Below are 20,492 nucleotides of genomic sequence, written 5' to 3'. Positions count from 1 at the left end.
AGAAAATAATTTTTTGTGAATCCCTTAGTACTGACGTAGATGGTTTGCCTTCTATCGAACCGGAGAGGAAATTAGTCGAGATGCGCATAAATTGGCCTGGACACCTTTGACCATCGAAGAACCAAAAAATAATTGGTCCATATTTGCAATGAAAAAAGAACATTGTCAATGTGATATACTTTCTATCCCTACACGATGTATTTGGTGGGGCAACTCGTGGCGACTTGGCAGATCTGTAGTTCTTGTGAGTTCATTGGTGCGTTCATATTTGGTTATTGTGCATCTGATGGTCTGGGTATTTGGTGTCTTTTGTCCTTAATTTTGCACTTTTTCTCATTTGAAACTCTTAATTAGATGTTAGACAGTTTAAAAGTGTTGTTATACTGCGTTAGGCCGGTTATGCCTGAGTTAGGATGAAAGACATCGATTGCCTTGTGATTTACTTGTTTTTAATTTGTTAGATGATCAATTAGTTTGGTTTTGTCCTAAGTTCTTTGTAATAATTTTCATTTTATAAGTGCCACCGGATGTTTATCAATACAATCTTCTCACTTTTGACAAAAAAGAAGAACTTTCACGCGTTAACTGAGCTGATATTGAAACATAATTAATTGTAAATTCAGAATGTTCCTCAAGATGAGTTCATTAAATGACAAGTGCAACTGGATTTACAAGCAAAACTAACAAGTGATTTGAACAATTAATTTTGAGGGCTAATCCCACCATACACTTGCGGACATATATATATATATATATATATATATATATATATATATATATATATATAGACACGGTCAGTCTCAAATGAGGGAGTCCGTATTTTAGTTAAAATGCGGACTTCCTCATTTCTTCCATTTTCCGATCGAATTTCGATGATCTAAACCCCTCAATGTGTTCAGAATGTGATTTTAAAGATACCCGCGAAAATCGGCGAAAAAAAAGATCGAAAAGAGTAGATTTGAATTATGAAGGGATCTCAAGGCTGAGGATATTATAACATCATTAGGCACATAAAACCATCGGTTGGGAGACAGAATGATAGCTCTAAACTTATCTCTTTCTTGAATAAGTGATGTGAAATCCATTTGAAATCAAAACTGTACACCACGTGACCTAATAGCTCATAATTAATGTGATACTTTTTATCCCTACACGATGTTTTTGGCGGGGTAACTCTTGGCGGCTTGACAGATCTGTAATTCTTGGGAGTTCATTGGTACGTTCATACTTGGTTGAAGTGTCTAATAGTCTGGGTATTTGGTATTTTTTGTCTTTAACTTTGCACTTTTTCTCGTTCGAGACTCCTAATTAAATGTTAGGCAGTTTAAAAGTGTCGCTGTTGCATTAGGCCGGTCATGCCTGGGTTAGGATGAAAGATATCAATTGCCTTGTGATTTACTTGTTTTTTATTTGTTAGATGATTAATTTGGCTTTGTCAAAGTTCTTTGTAATAATCTTCATTTTGTAAGTGCCGCTGAGAGTTTATCAATACAATCTTTTCTACCTTTTGACAAAAATAAAAATAAAAATAAATGTGATACTTTCACGCGTTAACTGAGCTGATATGGAAACATAATTTTGGACAAGTAGCTAATTATATATATCACAAAAACTTTAAAAGGATAACCAGTAACTTGTACTAGTATATAAACCAAAACCAAAATCAAACAAAGCCTTCTGTCTCAATTAATTGTAAATTCAGAATGTTCCTCAAGATGAGTTCATTAATTGACAACTGCAACTGGATTTACATGCAAGACTAACAAGTGATTTGAACAATTAAAAATGCATGAGTAGAACAGATGCTGAACTGATCAGGTATTCGAGTCGGCTTACGCACATACCTCGCGACTAATTTTGAGGGCTAATCCCACCATACACTTGCGGACATATATATATATATATATGCTCCATCTAAAAGAGTAGATTTGAAATGAAGGGATCTCAAAGCTGAGGAATATTATAACATCATTAGGAACATAAAACCATCGGTTGGAGACAGAATGATAGCTATAAACTTATCTCTCTCTTGAATAAGTGATGTGAAATCAAGTAATTTGAAATCAAAACTGTACACCGCGTGACCTAATAGCTCGGAAATACTATTTTGGTTTGTTGGACAAGGGCTTGACACTTGATTGGGGTTTGCTTCCTTCTAATATCTCTGGTTCAAAAACCTCTTAGGTGTTATCAATTTCTTAATTTATGCCAATTCATATAGAGCTTTACTATGGCTTTAACTGGGCTCTCCACAAGAATGGTGTAATTGGACCTCAGTTTTAATCGATCGAGGTGCACATAAGCTTTTTTTTTTTTCGGTCAAGCGGAAAATTCAATAAAACTTAAAAAGAGTACCACATAAGAGTACAACCAGAGTTGTAAATACTAGAGCATAAGAACTCGCAACCTAGTCAAGCACTTGCCTGATATTCAGGCTATCTCTAATTACAAATTCCCTTATCGCGATAGGCATGTCCATAACAAACACGAGCTCTTCTGTGCGTTCCGCACCCATCCTGGCAAGGTGATCGGCGCATTGATTGGCCGAACGAGAGATATGCCCAATCATAGTGTTAGTCTGAGTCAGAAGGGCATGGATTTCATTGATCAGCACACTCTGGGGGTGGTTGCTTGGGTTTCCTTCCATGGTGAGGTTCACCGCTACGAGAGAGTCGGATTCAATCTTCACATTTTCCAGCTTCCTTTCTAGTATGACTTCCAGCCCCTTGTATATACTCCATAGCTCTGCTTCCAAGCTTGAATGAAAGCTTCGCTTGCCATAGTATCCCATGATCCAATCTCCCATATGATTTCTAAATAATCCTCCAAACCCTCCTGTTCCATTCGATTCATACCAGCATCCATCCGTATTCAGTTTGACATTTCCTGCAGATGGGTTAGACCAAGAATTAAGACAAGTTCTTGTCGAGCCATTAGTGAGAGGGGACTTGAAAGCATCCACAATTTCTTGGGCATAAGCAATAATAGTCTTGGCACTGGTAAGCGGTGGGATGTCAATGTTATCAAAGCTTTTTTTGTTTCGATCTTTCCAAAGCTGCCATAACGAGGTAATAAACAAGATGTGCCAAGGAATATTGTTACCATGCCCTACAAGTCTTTGGCTTCTCATATTAAGAGAGATCCAATCTTGTATTGGTATATCCGTGTCCCCTCTCAATAGATGGCCAAAAGGGATGTGTCTCCAAAGCTCCTTAGCTTTGTTACATTCCCTAAACAAATGATTGATACTCTCAGAAAAAATACTGCATCTTGGACATAGGTCCGAAGTTGCAATACCTCTTTTGGCCCGGAGAAGATTGGTTGGAAGGCTATTGTGAAAGATAATCCATAAAAACGTTTTGAATTTTTCTGGTATTTTAAGTTTCCAAAACCATTTCCAACCTTTCAAGTCTAGAGCATCCTTGTTAATAATATCATAAGCAGCAGCAACAGTAAAATTGCCATTTCCAGATCCTACCCAGGTAGTATGATCAGCAGTTTGGGTGTAGACAGGAATGTTTATAGCATTTATGCATTCAAGGGTATCGACATCTACATATGGAGCTATTTCTTTCAGAACCCAAGTACCATTCACTATTAACGTTTCTACCTTTTGATTGGAGTTAACATGCACACCAGGGTGTGCTAGTGCCAAGGGTTTGTCCCCACACCACCAGTCGTGCCATATGTTCACAGATTTACCATCACCAATTACCCACTTCATCCCTTGTTCAAGTACCTTTTTTGTGTCCACAATGCTCTTCCAAATATATGAGGCAGGCCGGTTTCTTGGCCAAGATGATATGGAATGGTTAGACAAATATTTGTCTCTAAGAATGGCAGCCCACAATCCTCCTTCTTCTTGACTGGAAATTTTCCAGCCAAGCTTAGTGAGGATAGCCATATTGTGATTTCTGGCTTTTTTAATCCCCAATCCACCACATTCTTTACTTTTACACACCTTATCCCATTTGACAAGATGAATTTTCCTTTTGTCAGGAGAATCGCCCCAAAGGAAATTTCTGTTCAACCTGTCAAGTCTTTCACAGATAGAAGCAGGTAGGTGCATGGTTTGCATAGAGTAAGTAGGGATGGTTGATGAAACAGATTGCACAAGAGTGAGTCTACCTGAGGTGCACATAAGCTGGCCAGACACCTGAGTTATCAAATAAATCACTGTTTCTTTCTACACTTTTGGACAAGGCTAGGGTAAACTCAGAGCCGGCCCCAGGGCAATCGAACACCCAAAAATTTGTATGGTGGACCCTGATGAATGTAGGTGCGAAAGTATCCAACTTATGCTATCAATTTTAAAGCTAAATTATAGTAAATTAAGGAGTTGGATCCTATCAAGTTTGGTCCATTTTTTTTCATCCGAACTATTCAAAAGTGTTTTGGAAGATTTAGATTTGTTCGTGTAAATTTTTTTTTAAAAATATTCTAAATACTCCGAACAAATCTAGGCCGTTCAAAATACTTTTGGACAGCTCAGATAAAAAAAATTGACCAAACAGATCGGACCAAACTTGACCGGATCTGACCCCGTAAATTAGGGGCCATGAGAACCAATGAATTAACCCGAAACACAAACATTAGTAGGTTTCTTTTTTTATTTGCTTCCAGAAGAATTAAGACCAAAAAAAATAAAAAATGAAGGCCCCAAGAACCTCTTTAATTTATGCAAATATATATCCCCTTCATTATTTAATTTGGAAAGTCCCTCTTTATCATTTTATCTCCTTTCCAGAAAGCTCTTGATGCAACCACCCCCCGGCCCCCGCCCCCACCCCCCCGCCCCCCCTCTCAGATTTTTCTCCAAAGCTCATTGCGTACGTGTTAAGGTTCTTACTTCTTAAATCAAGTTCTAACATACTAATAAACAAACATCAATACGAATTTATTAATTAATCTTTGAAGAAGAAATTATTTAGTATTAGAAAAGTGAGATCAATTAGTTAATTAAAATGCCCCTTTCGTATCTCTTTCCCACCTACAAAATGCTTGGAACCCTTCCATAAAAAGTATAAGGAGGAGATTTTAAAATGGCTAAATGAGGAAGTCATCTAGAATTAGCTAGGAGACGAGTAATTATTCAATAGTCCGGGGTATTGTATAATTATTCAGTGGTGGTACTCTCGAAGTATTGTATAATTTCGCCTAGGAGAGTGAGTGGTGTAGAGAGTAGTATGAGGATTCTTGCAATGGTCGATTCTTGTCTTTAATTTTTTTTTTTGTTTTTCACAATTAGTTGTCTAAACAAATTTCTGTTTGTCTAAACAAATTTTTGTAAGTACACTTCAACTAAACCTAGAATCTTGAAGTCAATGACCGGACAAATCTCCGGTCGCTCAGCGAATTTTTTTGCGGGCGATGAAAGTCGAACATGCAAACTTGGGATGATAAAACCCGTTAAAATTAAGTATCCCATTCCTTAAGAAGGAGATTTTAAAATGGCTAAATGAGGAATTCATCTAGAATTAGCTAGGAGAGTTAGTGGCGTGGAGAGCACTATGAGGATTCTTGCATTGGTCTATTCTTGTTTTTTTTTGTTTTCTAGAATCAGCTGCCAGAATAAGTTTACTTGCACTTCAACTAAATCCAAAGTTTTGATATATGTCAACGACCGGACAAATTTCAAGTGGCTTTGAGAGTTTTTTTTTTTTTTTTTTGCTGGCGATAAAAATCGAACATGCAAGCTTGGCGGTGATAAAACCCGTTACTTGATATCATGCTCCCACTCGTTAATTATGGCTCGACCAACCCCTTAGAGTTACGGTGCTTAATTGATTCTTGTTCAACCTAACAACTAAAACAAGTCAAAGTTATAAGCTTTTTTACTTCATTAACATTAAAAGAATTAAAGAACAAAAGCCACAATGCCCAATTAACGTTTTACTTTTAAAAAAAAAAAACTTTTTACTTTGTCAAAATAATCTGCAAACAGAACCCCGTATCCGTAACTAATCTAGAATAATGACTTGGAGATACGAAACTATAAGGCAAAAAGGAAGAAAATAAGTGCGCAGATGCATTGGCGAACGACCGAAGTATCATGGTGGCAAAGACCTACATTATTATGGTGTTATTCCTAGTTGTGTTTTTTATTTTTGGATTTGATTGCGGCTGAGTACCCAAGCGATGTAAACTCTTGATTCCGTTTCCAATATTGCACTTTCATTTATTACCAAAAAAATTTTTTTTTTACTACAACTTAATCATTACAGTAAACATATATGTGCTTCTACTAAATATATAATATAAAATCTAAAATGCGGAATCTTCAGCTATAATCTAATTAATACTCCCTCCATCCCTTATTTAAAGGACAGTATTTCATTTTGGGTTGTCCCTTAATAAATGTTCATTTTATAAAGTTAGTTGGTAAAAGTTGGTGCATTGTCTATTTTGTCTCTAAAAGTAGATTTCATTTTGAAAAGTTAGTGAGTAAAAGTGTGATGATGATGGGTAAGTAAGGAAAGTGGAGGAAAAAATTGATGTGAAAGGTATAATGATGATATCTTTTTAATAAGTTGGAGTTACAAAGCATGACACTTAAAAAGGGACGGAGGGAGTACATATTTCCACCAAACGCTCCCACACAATAATTCTACGGGACACCCTCATATCATATGCACCCATATAAGCAAATCATTGAGAAGCTTAATCAAACTATTGAGAGGCGTAACATTTTACAAAATAAGCATAACAATTGAAGGAAGTGTTTGGTTACGTCTCTCAATGATTTGGTTATGTCTCTCAATGATTTGGTTACGTTTCTCAATGATTTGATTATACGGGTGCATATGGTACGAGAGTGTGTACTGTAGCATTTCCCTTTTTATCCTATACGAATTACTTTTAGGGAATGAATTATTGTACTGTTTTCATCTTTGCATCTTTCCGATTAATGAAAACTTTCTTTTCCTGTTCAAAAAAAAAAAATTATCCTATACGAAGATTTGGTACCCAATTTTTTTTTTTTTTTTTGTATAATATCGTACCATGCATATATTCCATGGTTGCAATAAATAGAGAGAGAGAGAGTATCAATCTTTTTCCTTTGTTTGGAGTGCATGTGAGTGTCCTTTAGAATAAAATCTAAGATTAAACTTAAGCTTTGTGTTTCACTTTTCTGGTTAGGGTCGCTATCAACTGCAAAATCACAAGATGCCCACCCAATGAATCTTTTTTGCCCTAACTATAAAATAATTAACCAAATGTAGAGGGGGCTTAGGTTCTTCTTTATCTTTATGGTGTGCAGTGATTCCCTTCAAATATTTTTCTTATATATAATTAATTAAATAGCTTTGATAGAATTTAAATGCTTCAATCACAGAAAGCTAAAGCTCATCACATCAAATAAAAAGTTCATGATCAAGATTGTGTTTTGTATATTATAAGCTCTACATTGGATATATATGGAATGCATGATTGAACATCTTATAACATGATGTGGGGATTTGTCCAATTTAAAACTTTTGGTTGGATATAAGTTTCTACATGGAATCAGAGCGAGGTTATTCAATTCCATCTCACGTTTGTAAAATAATAAATTACCACGCTTTGCGATTACAGATTTGACAAAAAAAGTCACATCATAAATCCGAAAGGAAACTATGCGAAAGACCACATAAACGGATGCACGTGAGGTGAATGTTTTTTTTCCATCTGCAAAGTCAATATTATTATAGTAGTTAGATTAGCACCTCAAAAGAGGAGGTGCGCCCCCCTAATGACAGTAGTTAGATTAGCACCTCAAAAGAGGAGGTGCGCCCCCTAATGCCGCTAGGTCAAAGGCCTCTTCTTCTGTGTTTTCTATGTAACAACCCGCCCTAGCTAACTATTCGTCCAATCACGTGGCTTAAAAGGTTAATCTTAAGTTTTTACAGTAGATGGTGGGAATCACTTATATACTATTTCAACTTTAGTAAACCCACCAATGTGGGACTTCCTAGCTGAATATGGGGTCTCACATTCTTGGATATTTCAAAAGATACATGTATAACAGTCATAATTTTTTACTTTTTTCAATTGCTTCCGTCGAGACGAATCAATAATACATAAAAGTTTGCCACAAAATTAACAAACTCAAAAAAAATTTAAATAAGGACAAAACCAAAAAATTGTGGTCCACAACTTTTTTTTTTGATAACGCAGAGTGTCCTCAGGACAGCTTGCGTGCACCACGGAACTAAGTCTCTACGGCCCCACACCAGCCTATGGGGCGTTCTTAATTATGGGAGCCCATGGGGTGGCCCTTAGGGGTCTCAAACCGGAGACTTGGGGGAGCAAACCCCAAGCCTTAACCAATTGAGACGACCTCTCGGATTGTGGTCCACAACTTGTTGGTTAGTAAAATTAAACACCCGCAAAGTTGTAGTACTATATATGTGTTGCATGTATTTATTGTTCTAAGTTGTACATGTGTGTTTGCAGTACGCCTGTCTATGTAGGGGAATTAATTGACAGAGAGATGTCGCTTATTGGATGGAGAATTTTTGGCATGAATATGATGACCTAGCTAGGTTGAAATCACTTTTTGAACCTGATACGAAATTACACATCTCTCACAAAGGATGCCATGATGTTCGGGTCAAACCCATGTAACCCAAACCTAGAATTAGGTATGTTTAACCTATTTTATGTTGGAAATTTTTACGGAATTTCAGATGAATGAATCGGGTCTACCAGAGAGTTTCTTGAGGCAATCGTGCACGTTTCGGGTTCATTGTATCTAAACGCACCACAATTAATAGACATATTGATGTGTGGATTTCGTAGCTCCCGTAACCTCTATCCATGATGGCTATTCACTCTTGTAACCTCCCTCATTCAAATAGCAGATTCATAACAGCAATTGATGGCAGCCCTCTAATACCTCCTTCACTCTGTAAAATGAGGCTCACGTTTTGGGAGAAAGCATAAGGAAATTCAAGTATACTTACATCCTTCAATTCCAGCATATTGTTATTTGAGAGAGAAGACATGCGGTAGTCAGTTCGCCAAGGCGGTCGACGGTGGTGTGTCGACGGCTTACGGTTTAGCCGAGCCAACCCTGGGAGGAAAACACCAAACAAGACCCTACAACACCCACGGTAGGTGGCGAATCTTTCTTAAGGAGACTGTGGTATCACACAGGACTCGGTTTGCTATTCTAGAAATTCAGTTTGTATCTCGACTGTTTCAATCTGTTTTGTATTTTTATTTTGTTTCGATTTATTTAATTGTTACATTATCAATGAAATTATTCTCTGGATTTTCTATATATGCCGAAATTTTCCCAACATTTTACACAGACCCACCCATATGGGTTGTCCCAGTGGTAAGGGCAAATCTGTGCCCGCAACATGGCATTTAAGTGAGGGTCATAGCGGTGGGTTAATGTGTTAGTCTCTCCCGAGAATTTAGTCGAAGTGCGCGTAAGTTGACCCGGACACCTCGATTACCAAAAAAAAAAAACTATTTAACACAGAGATTGCTATGTTATTTTCACCAAGGATTTTTGTAGCATAAATAAAGTAATATATATGTGCCCACATCAAGATGGACTTTTTGGGTTAATGTACTAATTCGATCTTGATCTTGACTCACGATTGAAGTTAAGACGATGTTCTATTGTGCAATATTTTTGAGTCAATCTAGCTAGTAAGAAAAAAAAAAAGATTCAATAAACAACGTTTATTTTGAGAATTCAAAGAAAGGGGTTGAGTTGAAATTAAATATTTTGATGTCCATTTTCATGTGGTAGAGATATAGTTTGATGAAACTTAAGAAAAAAACTTTAACATAATAAACCGACTAAAAACGTGAAAGGACACGACCCGATCACATATATGCACGTAGGAAAAAATGTACGCATCAAGTTAGAGCCAAGAAAATTGTAACACAATTTTAAAAAATTGCACGATACTGCACAAAGTCCACCTTATTCTGCATTTCCAATCGTTTCATTTTATTTTTTCTTAGGATTCAAAATATTTCATTCTCCAAATTTTGAATTTGGTCATGAATATTTATTTGTGAAGCCAATGATACTCAAATAAAAATTAAATAACCACGAAAATACACAAAATTGCCCATCCATGCACCTAGATAGAGATTGGCCGGCAAGAATCGGAAAATCGGGAGAAAAAGTAGCTTGGAAGTTGATAAAGAACCCACTAGAAAAAGAACAAAAATAAATATTTTAAAAAAAAACACAAAACCATGTATTAAAATGCACCGACCAGATCAAATAATTCTTTTCATTGGAATTCGGACTGCAATTAATGTTAATTACTCCCTCTCCTATTCTACTTTCTCTCTCCCTTTCTTGCACCATGACAAGGTTAGAGAGAGAGAGGAGCTTGTTAGAGAGGGAGGAAACAAATGTTGTTTCAAGATTTAGGGTATAGGGGAAGTATTGCGTACCAAAATGACTTACGTGTACTTTGATTAATTTCTATGAGATTAATCCCATTGTTCATTAGCGGAAGGCTCGGTTAAAGTAGGGATTAAATCGGTAGTAGAAATATCAGATCTGAAATTAGGTAATTGAGATGAACTTTCCTCAAGGCCTTGATCGTAGAGAATTCCCTTGAATACATGGCCTCCAATTTTGACAGACGTTTGATATGCATATTGATCGACTGCATCATCATGTGAGCTGACTCGAACACACCGGAATATTGCCGGCGTTTCCAATTCAGTAGGAAAATTCCCCATTTCCTGCCCTGAAAGAATTACGAATAGAACTATAATCACATATTTGAAGCTAAACAATATCTTGTTTGAGCAATACTAAATAGACAAAAGGAAAAAAATGACAGGAAAATTAGTGCGTGGTTCAGATTCGTTGAAATTTATCCTCACTAGTCACTAGATCGTTTTAAATCTGGACCATGGTCACTCTTTTTTTATCCCACAAATTTCCTTTGCACTTTTAAAATCTGCCTTCCCAACTGTTTTTATTTTTGGATAAATTTACCTAAGCAGGTTAAATTGAAATAAGAAAATGGGTAGTTTATTCTTAAAATAGTACTAAACCATATCATTTTCTGGGTAAATTTAGCTTTAGCAAAATAAGAAAGATGAATTTGAAATGAGAAAATGGTTAGTTTCTCGTTGAGAAAAAAAAAATGCTGTCGGTCATCCCAATTGGGCCAAATAATATTTTTCTTTAGGTAAATATTGCTAAGCAAAATAACAAATCTGAAGTTGAAATGAGAAAATGGATAATTTCACCTTAAGAAAAATACTAACTTCCCCTTTGCGCTAAGCTACATCTGCCTTCAGGTATATCAACTAACTAAGCAAAAATAACAAAGCTGGACCTGAAATGAGAAAATGGGTATTTTCTAGAATAATTAATAAATTAAAAACACCAGCTAATTCACAGTAGATAAAAACAATCAGCAGCAGCAGCAGCTAGCTAGCTAGCTAGGGTTTTGGGTTTTCTTTAAATAGATATTTCTTCACACCCAAATGGCAGTATTGTTTTGATATGAGCCAAGCAACATCTCATCTCATCTCTCTCATCTCTCTCTCTCTCTCTCTCTCTTACCTGATGATGAGGAGGGGTTGGGGCCTTCTCTGAACCTTTTAGGGTTTGGTACTGGTTCTTGAAGCTGCTCCTCCTGTGGATCCAAATACTGTTGCTGTTGTTGAAGCCTGGAAGACTGAGGGCGTTGGGAAACAGGAACCCAAGTGCTCCTGACATGGGTTTGGCACTGATACCCTCGGTTCCTACAGCAACTCCTGCACCTCACAAACACACACTCTTTCTTTGCTTGGTTTCCACAGTCTTGACACCTATTACTGCTCGATCTTGAGCTGCTGCTGCTTATTCCTGTTGATGTTGATGTATCATACCATTTGTCATATGGGTTCATTCTTCGAAGTTTGGAACCTGATGATAGGGGAGCCGGCGACTGAACAGCGGCCGTAACTATAACGGTCCTATACCGTAGCGAAATTCATTGTCGGGCAAGTTCCGACCAGCGCAAAAGGCACAACGATTTGGGGACTGTCCCAGAGAGAGGCTCGGTGAAACAGACGATTTTGGGAAAGATCCAACAAAAAAAGAAAAGGAAATGGTGGGAATTGGTTTTTTTGTTGTTGGGTTTTTTGTGGTAGTGATGATTTGAAGATTGGTTTTGTTGTTGATGTTCTTCTTCTCTCACTAATGTTTTGGCTGGTGGAGTGTTTGAGCCTTTTTTTGTTCTGAGAAACAGCTTTACATTACACCAATAATAGGCGAATTCTCTCCTTTTTTGAAAGAGATAAAATGGTACGTCATGCCTGTACGGACATGTACTGCTGCTGTTGCTGTGGTTAATATTCCACCATTTTTCCTGACCAAAATGCTACACGCACAATGGTTTTGTGCAAATTCTTTAGCACAACCGATCGCTATTTGTCTATTGTTATAATGTATGGTCCAAATTTACTCAGGAAATAAATAAACTATTTGCGCGAATAATTTTTTCAAAATTTAGACCGTCCAAAAACACATATGGATAGCCAGAATTTGTTATACAACACGCACAACGGGTTTCCCAATACGAAATACCCCATAACTTTCACTTTCATAATTCTTAGTCGTTTTTAAAAAAAAATTAAAGTTATGCCATCCTTTGAATCAAGAAATAAAGAACCTTCGTGCATATTTTTAAAAACTTTTTTTTTTGCATCATGTGCCTCGGCCACACTTTCGTGATACCAAATCCCCGACTATGAGCTCTTCCAATGGAAGAAAAACATTTTGAAATTTGATCATAAAAATTTAATCGAAAACTATGAGATTGAGATTTGGAGTCTTTTTTTAGGTGTCTCTTGAACCGTTCCACACACACACACACACACACATATATATATATACAGTTCTTTTCATATCCGGTCGTTCGGATTTTATTTGGTCCGGATTTGGGGGCTCCCCACTGCTGTGGGAAATAAAATAGAAAGAAAAAAGACCCCAGCCTCCCTCCAGCCCCATTCATTCCACAACCAGAGAGAGAAAGAGAAAAAGGGAGGGCGACTGTGTACGAACGGCCAGATCGTAGACAATGAACGTAAGGTCTCTCTTTCTCTCTTTCTGTCTCTCTCTCTCTCTCTCGGTTCTCTCTCTCCCGGTTCTCACTGATTTTCGAACTCATTTGTGTGATTTTTTGTGTGGTTTCGATCGATCTCGGGATGGCCGACGACGAACAATCAGAGCTACGATCAGCCCTAAGGTCTCTCTCTCTCGCTCGTTTTCTATGATTTTCGAAACCCTAAAAGAAGATCTTCGATTTTCGAAACCCTAAATGAAGAACAGGGCCTGATTTCTGTGATTTGTTTGTGTGGTGATTTCTTTGGATATCGGGAAGGCTGATTTCTACTAATTGATTGATTTTCGAAACCCTAACAGTATTTTGGGGTTGTATGTATGATACCCGATTTGGGGCATTTATGGTCCGGATTTGTGTTTGAATCGTTGGATTTTCTTATGATAAGTTGCTATTTGGACTGGTTTTTGTGTGTAACTTATGCTGATTTTGGCCAAATAATTTTGAAGTGGTGTTTATTTGGTGTTATCAGTGTATGATTTTGAACTGTGATCTGTATATCAGTTGTTTTCAGGTTCAGTCGGTTGGATTTTGCTATGGTTCGGATCGGATTTTGTATGAGTTTGCCCCAATTTGTTGGCTATGATGAAAATTTTCTGAGCCGTTGGGAGAATTTGCCTCTATTTTCGGATTTGTTTGCTCCTATTTGTTGGCTATGACGATAAATTAACATGCAATGTGTACGTAGGCCTGGAAACATTAGATGGTCAATTGGCAACTAATGTTGCCGCCTTAGTGCCTTAAAAATGTGGTGTTTTGAATATTTTATTAATCTGAGCTACCTTATTTGGCTATGATGAAAATTTTCTGAGCCAAAATCGCCTATCTAAATTTGTTATATGAGTTACTTGTAACTGTGTTGGACATTGTCGCCCATTCGTACACAGTCGCCCTCCTTTTTTATCTTTCTCTCTCTGGTTGTGGAACGAATGGGGCTGGAGGGATCTTTTTTCTTTCTATTTAATTTTCCACAGCAATGGGGGGCCTCAAATCCGGACGACTGGATCTGAAAAGAACTGTATATATAATGTGTACTAAGGCTTGGAAACATTAGATAGTCAATTGGCAAGTAATGGTGCCACCTTAGTGCCTTAAAAATGTGGTGTCGTGAACATTTCATTTATCTAAGCCACTTTAATTGGCTATGATGAAAATTTTCTGAGCCGTTGAGAGAGTTTGTTCCTATTTCTAGATTGGTTTGCCCTATTTGTTGGCTATGACGATATATTAACAGGCAATGTGTACTAAGGCTTGGAAACATTAGATGGTCAATTGGCAACTAATGTTGTCGCCTTAGTGCCTTAAAAATGTGATGTCTTGAACATTTCGTTTATTTGACTCACTTTATTTAGCTATGATGAAAATATTTTGAGCCAAAACTCTCTAAATTTGTAATGAGTTACTTCTAGTTTATAGTTGTGTTGGACATTTGTATGAGTGTGTGTAGACATTGTGTGAGTGTGAGTGTGTGTATACATTGTGTGAGTGTGTGCAGTAATTGTGTTAAAATAGTCATGTCCAGTTCAAGCAACAGGAGTACCATTCAATCTCGTCACCCTACATTTGAAACAAGACATGTTGGTGTGGATTGAGAGCTGCTGTGCACATTTCAGAGTCAGAAAAGAATCCTGGAAGGCTCTACCACATGTGTCCAAAGGATTCAAAGGATAAAGGTAAATGCAAGATGTGGGAGTGGTGCTATCCAATTGAGTGTCACCAACCCAACCCACATGTTGCAGCAGATGTGAAACTGGTCAAGAATGATGCACGCCTTGACGCCATTGAAGTCACCGTGGCTAATTTAAAGCAAATGCTGTTTGTATTTCAATTCTTAAGTGGATTAGCCTTCGTAGTGGCTATCATTGCACTTCTTAAGTGAATGTAATTTCTATTTGTTGGTAATTGTTGTAACCGGTAGGATGTCATGGCAGATATTGAGTTGTATGTTTTCATATTGTTTGAAACTTTAGTTGTCAATTTGTATTGGACTGAACTAAGTTGGTATCTGTTAGCTAACTGTACAAGTGCTTGTGTCTAGTGTCCATTTTTTACCATGTTACTCTATGGCAATAGAAACCACTGCAGCCACAGTATTACATTTCGTGGGCCTTCCAAATGTACATTTTGATGAACCTGAAAATGGAATTAGAACCTGGACATTGAATTAGAATTGCAACTCACTTATTGAGTAGGCATTTCTTGCAGGCTGATATTGCACGTTGGCAATTAAGAATTTCTAAAAATGTTTTACAAACGCCTAACTGTTTTGAGATGTTTCCGAAACCAAATTTACAAATTCCTAACTTCTTGTATAAGCTAGTAAAATCACACTTTAGACTAAAAAAATCACACTGTAGACTGATATTGCACGCTGGCACTCATGAATCTGATATTGCACGCTGGCACTCATGACCCTACTAATAAAATCACACTTTAGACTAAAAAAAATAACTTCTTCTATAAGCTAGAATCTCGAAATCTGTTCAAAAAAAATTCTATACACACAAACACAAATAAAGTTTCCATCTGTCTTCCATCTGTTTTGAGATGTTTCCGAAACCAAATTTAAAAATCAATAATAAGCTAACCTTCCACTGCTAATGACAAATCACATTTTAAAACAAATTGGTAAAACACTTTTACATGTCTATAGCCTCTTTCGTCACAACAAAATAACTACATTCAAAATGGCAGGGAAACATAAGACCTTGATAATCAATTCCCGCGAACCAAATGTACTTCACAGACAAGCATGAGAATTTACAAAAATCAACAAAATTATAGTGTCCTGCATTACTCTTATCAAACATTCTCTCACATTACTCGTAATCGGACAACGGTGTCATCTGTTCCTTCAATCACTAATCCATCCTGCAACCCAAAAAAAATACTAACATGAATGGACGAAACAAAAGACAAGAACAAGTAAACAATTAAACGTAGTTGTATCACAAACACTTACACTCATCGTCAACGTCATCCTTGTCATCATCCTCGTCATCACTCAACCTAACATCTTGTGAAGACCTAATAAAATAAGACAACAATTAAGATGTATTCCATGTATAAACAATGAAATTCATAGTACAAATTAACATTCACTTACATGTTCATAAGTTTTGAACAATTCCTTTTGTCATGCGATTATTCCGTTAACCCACAACCATTACATTTTCTCATCTTGTTGACGGCCTTCTCTTTTCCTCCTTTCAAACGCTTACCACAACCCTTTGCCCTAACTTAAAGTGGTTCTTTCAAACTATGTTGGCTTCCGAGAGAAGGCGGCACTTGGATACAATTCGTTGAACCATCTTGGCGAGAACTCCTCATCAATGCAATCTTCATTTGACTAGATTTCAAAGCATCTCGCACAACTTCACTTTCTTCTTCATCTAATACAGCATCATCGATAACTGTACAAGCAAGTTGGAAGAGACCTTGTCGCCTCACAAGAAATGAACTGTTACATATTTCTTTCACACCACTACCTAAGTCATCCATCACCCTGCCCGCTTTTGCTGTTTTCGTCCACCTATGCAAGATGTATTCACTAGGGAGTTCCCTAATTTGCATTCTAAAAAGGTACGCCAACAGGTGCCGACATGGAATTCCATCAAATTCAAACAACTTACAGCTATAACTCACAAGGTTGGATGACTTATCCACCGAAATCTCACAGGTTCTCGCACCTTCTGTTTCTTCTCTCTGAACATTCCACAAACACCAATGTTCATTCTCGCGTATGAACGTAACCATATACGCATTAATTTGAAAGATCTCCTCTTGAAACCTCTCAAATATGCTCCGTGTATATATTTCACTCATTTTCTTTTCCATTGCCCACGAGGTTTTCAAGAGAGGCTTCTCATTTACATCTTTATGGTCCAAATTCAATTCATTATGTCGGATTTTGGCAAGTGCCCTATTGAATCGCGTCACAAAATCCATCATTGAATTTTTTTTGGACACATATCTCTTGAAAAACGAATGAGAAATTTCAGCCCGTTGACTACTAGTCATGTGGACAGAAAACATGTGGTTCGTATATGCGGGAACCCATCTATCACGAATTTCATACATGTCCTGCAACCATTTATTATTAGACAACTTAGAGTTTCCTACAATAGTTGCCCATCTTGCATCGAACTCTCCAGTTGTTTCAGAATTTCATATACAATTCTTCAACTCATCATAATGTTCCTTATATGACAGTGCACCCAATTTTTCAGAAAATTTGCTCACAATGTGCCAAATACAATATCGATGAAACGTATTTGGAAGAGCAGAAGTAATTGCTCTTGTCATTGCCGGATCTTGATCAGTTATGATCATTTTGGGTGGTCCACCTGGCATCGCTTTTAACCATTCATTGAAGAGCCACATAAACGAATCAGTTTTTTCATCACTCAAGAATGCACACCCAAGAAGTGTTGTCTGCCTGTGGTGGTTGACCCCCAATATAGGTGCAAATATCAAGAAATATTTGTTTGTGTAGTACGTAGTATCAAACACTACCACGTCCCCAAAATATTGATATGACTTTCTAGATGTCGCATCCGCCCAAAAACAATGAGTCATTCTATCCTTATCATCTCTCTCAAATGTGAACCTAAAGCCCAGATTCTTTTGTTGTTCCATCTCGAAATGTTCATACAAAATGTTTGCATCATGACCATGTACTACATTCTTCCTATCTCTTTTATCATTGTAAAGATCTCGTGCTAAAAATTCAACATTTTCAATACCCCCGCTTGCAACTCAAAAATATTCATTTGTTGGCAAGTTGGCATATTAACAGCAGATAATTATTGCGTTAAAGCTTTTTGTGCGGCTGATACTCGGCGATGAGATTTTAACAAATGCACATTTCTTGGCGTTGAAAGCTCATGGTTATGACCCTCGACAAATTTTGATACAACAAACACTTCACCTTTTCTTACGACAGCAAGTTTTGCACCACATTTTTCTCTAGTTAAACCCCGACGGCGTATAGTGGCCTTAGAATTTTTTCTCTCCCCTTTTTTAAAACAAACGTACTCCTTCCTCATTACTTTACCATTCTCACCCAACCTACTAGAATTGATTCGGACACTAAATCCAGCTTGTCTAGCATATTCGTTGTAAAATTTCCAAACATCGTCTAATTTGAGAAATTGTTGGTCAATTTTCGGTATCACTTCATTTTTAACTTGAGGAGTATAAAATTCTTGACAAGAATTCACAGATGATTGACACGGTTAGGATGGTGACGGTGATACTGCTATGTCATCCAAAGATTGCATTCTAAAAATCAAAATACAAAGCAATTACTAACATGCAAACAAACAATTACAACAAATACCAGTCTATGTGTCTCCCTTTATGCTATAATATGCAACAAATTTTTGAGAGAGGGAAAGAGATACCTCGGTGGTGGTGCTCTAAACAAGGGGGTTGGATCAATATTGGTTCGATCTTGTTCTTCCATTCTATCAATTTCTAAGCTACTTATGGATAACCTACCAATGGCAGCCAATTGCAGACATTATCTCAAAGATTACCAAAAAAAAAAAAAAAATTAGCATAAGTGGCACACAAAAACTATTCCAAATAATCGTTTTGTTTTCAACTAGTACAAATAGTAACCAGTTTAATTGCCCTAGCACAAATTATCATCTTTGATTCATAAGAAACTGTTCCAACTTCCAACATCAGTAAGGACATCTCCAGAAACTTTTTTTTTTTCCCATATCACCAAAACAGAATCATTCGCTCGTATATCCGAAAAAATGCAAAAAATTTACTGACAACAACAACGAGAGAGAGACCTTAGAGCTGATCTCGGCTTTGGATTTTCGTATATCTTCGCTCGTATATCGTCACCTCTGTGTACAAATCACAGAAATTAGCCCTAAAATCAGAATTAGAGTTTCGACAATCATAGAAAACGAGAGAGAGAGAAAGAGAACGAGAGGCAGAGAGGGAGACACCTTAGCTTGGGTCGTTCTTCTTCGTCTTCACTTGGGTCACTCGTATATCGTCGCCTCTATGTACAAATCACAGAAATTAGCCTCTACAATCACGGTTAGGGTTTTGAAAATCACAGAGAACCGGGAGAGAGAGAGAGTGAGAGAGAGAACGAGAGAGAAAGAGAGACCTTACGTTCGTCGTCTACGATCGGGCCGTTCGTACACAGTTGCCCTCCCTTTTTCTCTTTCTCTCTCTCTGGTTGTGGAACGAATGGGGCAGGAGGAAGGCTGGGGTCGCCCTCCCTTTTTCTCTTTCTCTCTCTAGTTGTGGAACGAATGGGACTGGAGGGAGGCTGAGGTCTTTTTTCTTTCTATTTTATTTCCCACAACAGTGGGGGGGCCCCCAAATCCGGACCAAATAAAATCCGGACGACCGGATATGAAAAGAACTGTATGTATGTATATATATATATAAATTCAACAAAAGTGCAACTTTCAAAATGTATATAAGCTTTAACAAGCTCTCTAAATTGATGCAAAAGATTTTTAAAATTTATGTCCCTAAATACTTTATTCTTTAATTGGAAATTAATATTTAATACTGAGTACAATTTGAGGAAAAGAGTACTAAAGCTATGGAACGTGAAATTACCAGTAATTTCATTGGTTTAGTGTATGTATAAAGCCATCATTTAATTTATTCCCGCCGGTAAAAACCAGTTGGTAACTTAGAATTTAGTTCTAAAAAAAAAAAAAAAAAAAAAAAGGGACTTGCAGGTATATCACCTAAATTTTTCCCAAAATAATTTGAAAAACTAGTATAATTAATTAAAATATCTAGAGTTGTTCAGGGGTGGGCATCCTTTGGTGCCGTTGGAGTTTGTCCCACATCGGTTAATTATCTCTTCCAAAACTAGTATACGAGTCTCGGCGGCTTCTCCACTGTTTGCCAATTGGTTTGGAGTTGGATGCTTTAACCAGGTATCAGAGCTAGATTTTAGGAGCTTTTTTCCTTTTGTTTTTGCCGTAGTTGCACTCTGTTTCATTGTGATCTGTGTGTTCCGGATCTTTTGTTGATCTCTACACGTGAGTCAGGGGTCATACGTGCGAGAGAGTGTTGGAATTTGTCCCACATCGGTTATATGAGCCTGGACGGCCTCTCCACTCTTTGCCAATTAATTTGGAGTGGGATGCTTTAACAGACGCCCATTTGTCTGCCACTGCATGTTGAGCTGTGGGGTTTTGTAGGATACTGTATATATACTATATAGATTCATATGGCCTTTGGTAGATTTTTATTTATTTTTTGTTTCTTACTAAAAAAATTACCATAAATCACTTAAAGGCAAGTGTCACATTATGCTGAATGAATTTTCCATACAGGATTTCGATTACTTCGTCATTTTTTTTTCGTGGTAACTTAGGTGTTCAGGTCAGTTTACGCACGCACTTCAATTAA

At 37.2% G+C, this 20,492-nt stretch overlaps 2 protein-coding genes across 2 annotated transcripts; both read right to left on the bottom strand.

The window, feature by feature from the left end:
- Positions 1 to 9,991: 9,991 nt before the first annotated feature.
- LOC131325165 (protein SHORT INTERNODES-like) lies at positions 9,992 to 12,204 on the bottom strand. Its single transcript, XM_058357257.1, has 2 exons — positions 11,543 to 12,204; positions 9,992 to 10,712 (listed from the first exon to the last, which is right to left on the bottom strand). The coding sequence occupies exons 1-2, from the start codon at positions 11,868 to 11,870 to the stop codon at positions 10,450 to 10,452; spliced, it is 591 nt and encodes a 196-aa protein (XP_058213240.1). The 5' UTR covers positions 11,871 to 12,204; the 3' UTR covers positions 9,992 to 10,449.
- A 4,121-nt stretch (positions 12,205 to 16,325) lies between these two features.
- LOC131327520 (protein FAR1-RELATED SEQUENCE 5-like) lies at positions 16,326 to 18,133 on the bottom strand. The gene is made up of 3 exons (XM_058360678.1): positions 18,016 to 18,133; positions 17,328 to 17,806; positions 16,326 to 17,168 (listed from the first exon to the last, which is right to left on the bottom strand). The coding sequence occupies exons 1-3, from the start codon at positions 18,131 to 18,133 to the stop codon at positions 16,326 to 16,328; spliced, it is 1,440 nt and encodes a 479-aa protein (XP_058216661.1).
- Positions 18,134 to 20,492: the final 2,359 nt, after the last annotated feature.

The sequence above is a fragment of the Rhododendron vialii genome, chromosome 5a (genome assembly GCF_030253575.1).
Source record: "Rhododendron vialii isolate Sample 1 chromosome 5a, ASM3025357v1".
In the NCBI taxonomy this organism is placed as follows: Eukaryota; Viridiplantae; Streptophyta; class Magnoliopsida; order Ericales; family Ericaceae; genus Rhododendron; species Rhododendron vialii.
The sequence above is the reverse complement of the archived record's forward strand: the minus strand, read 5'-3'. Positions and strand labels throughout refer to the sequence as shown.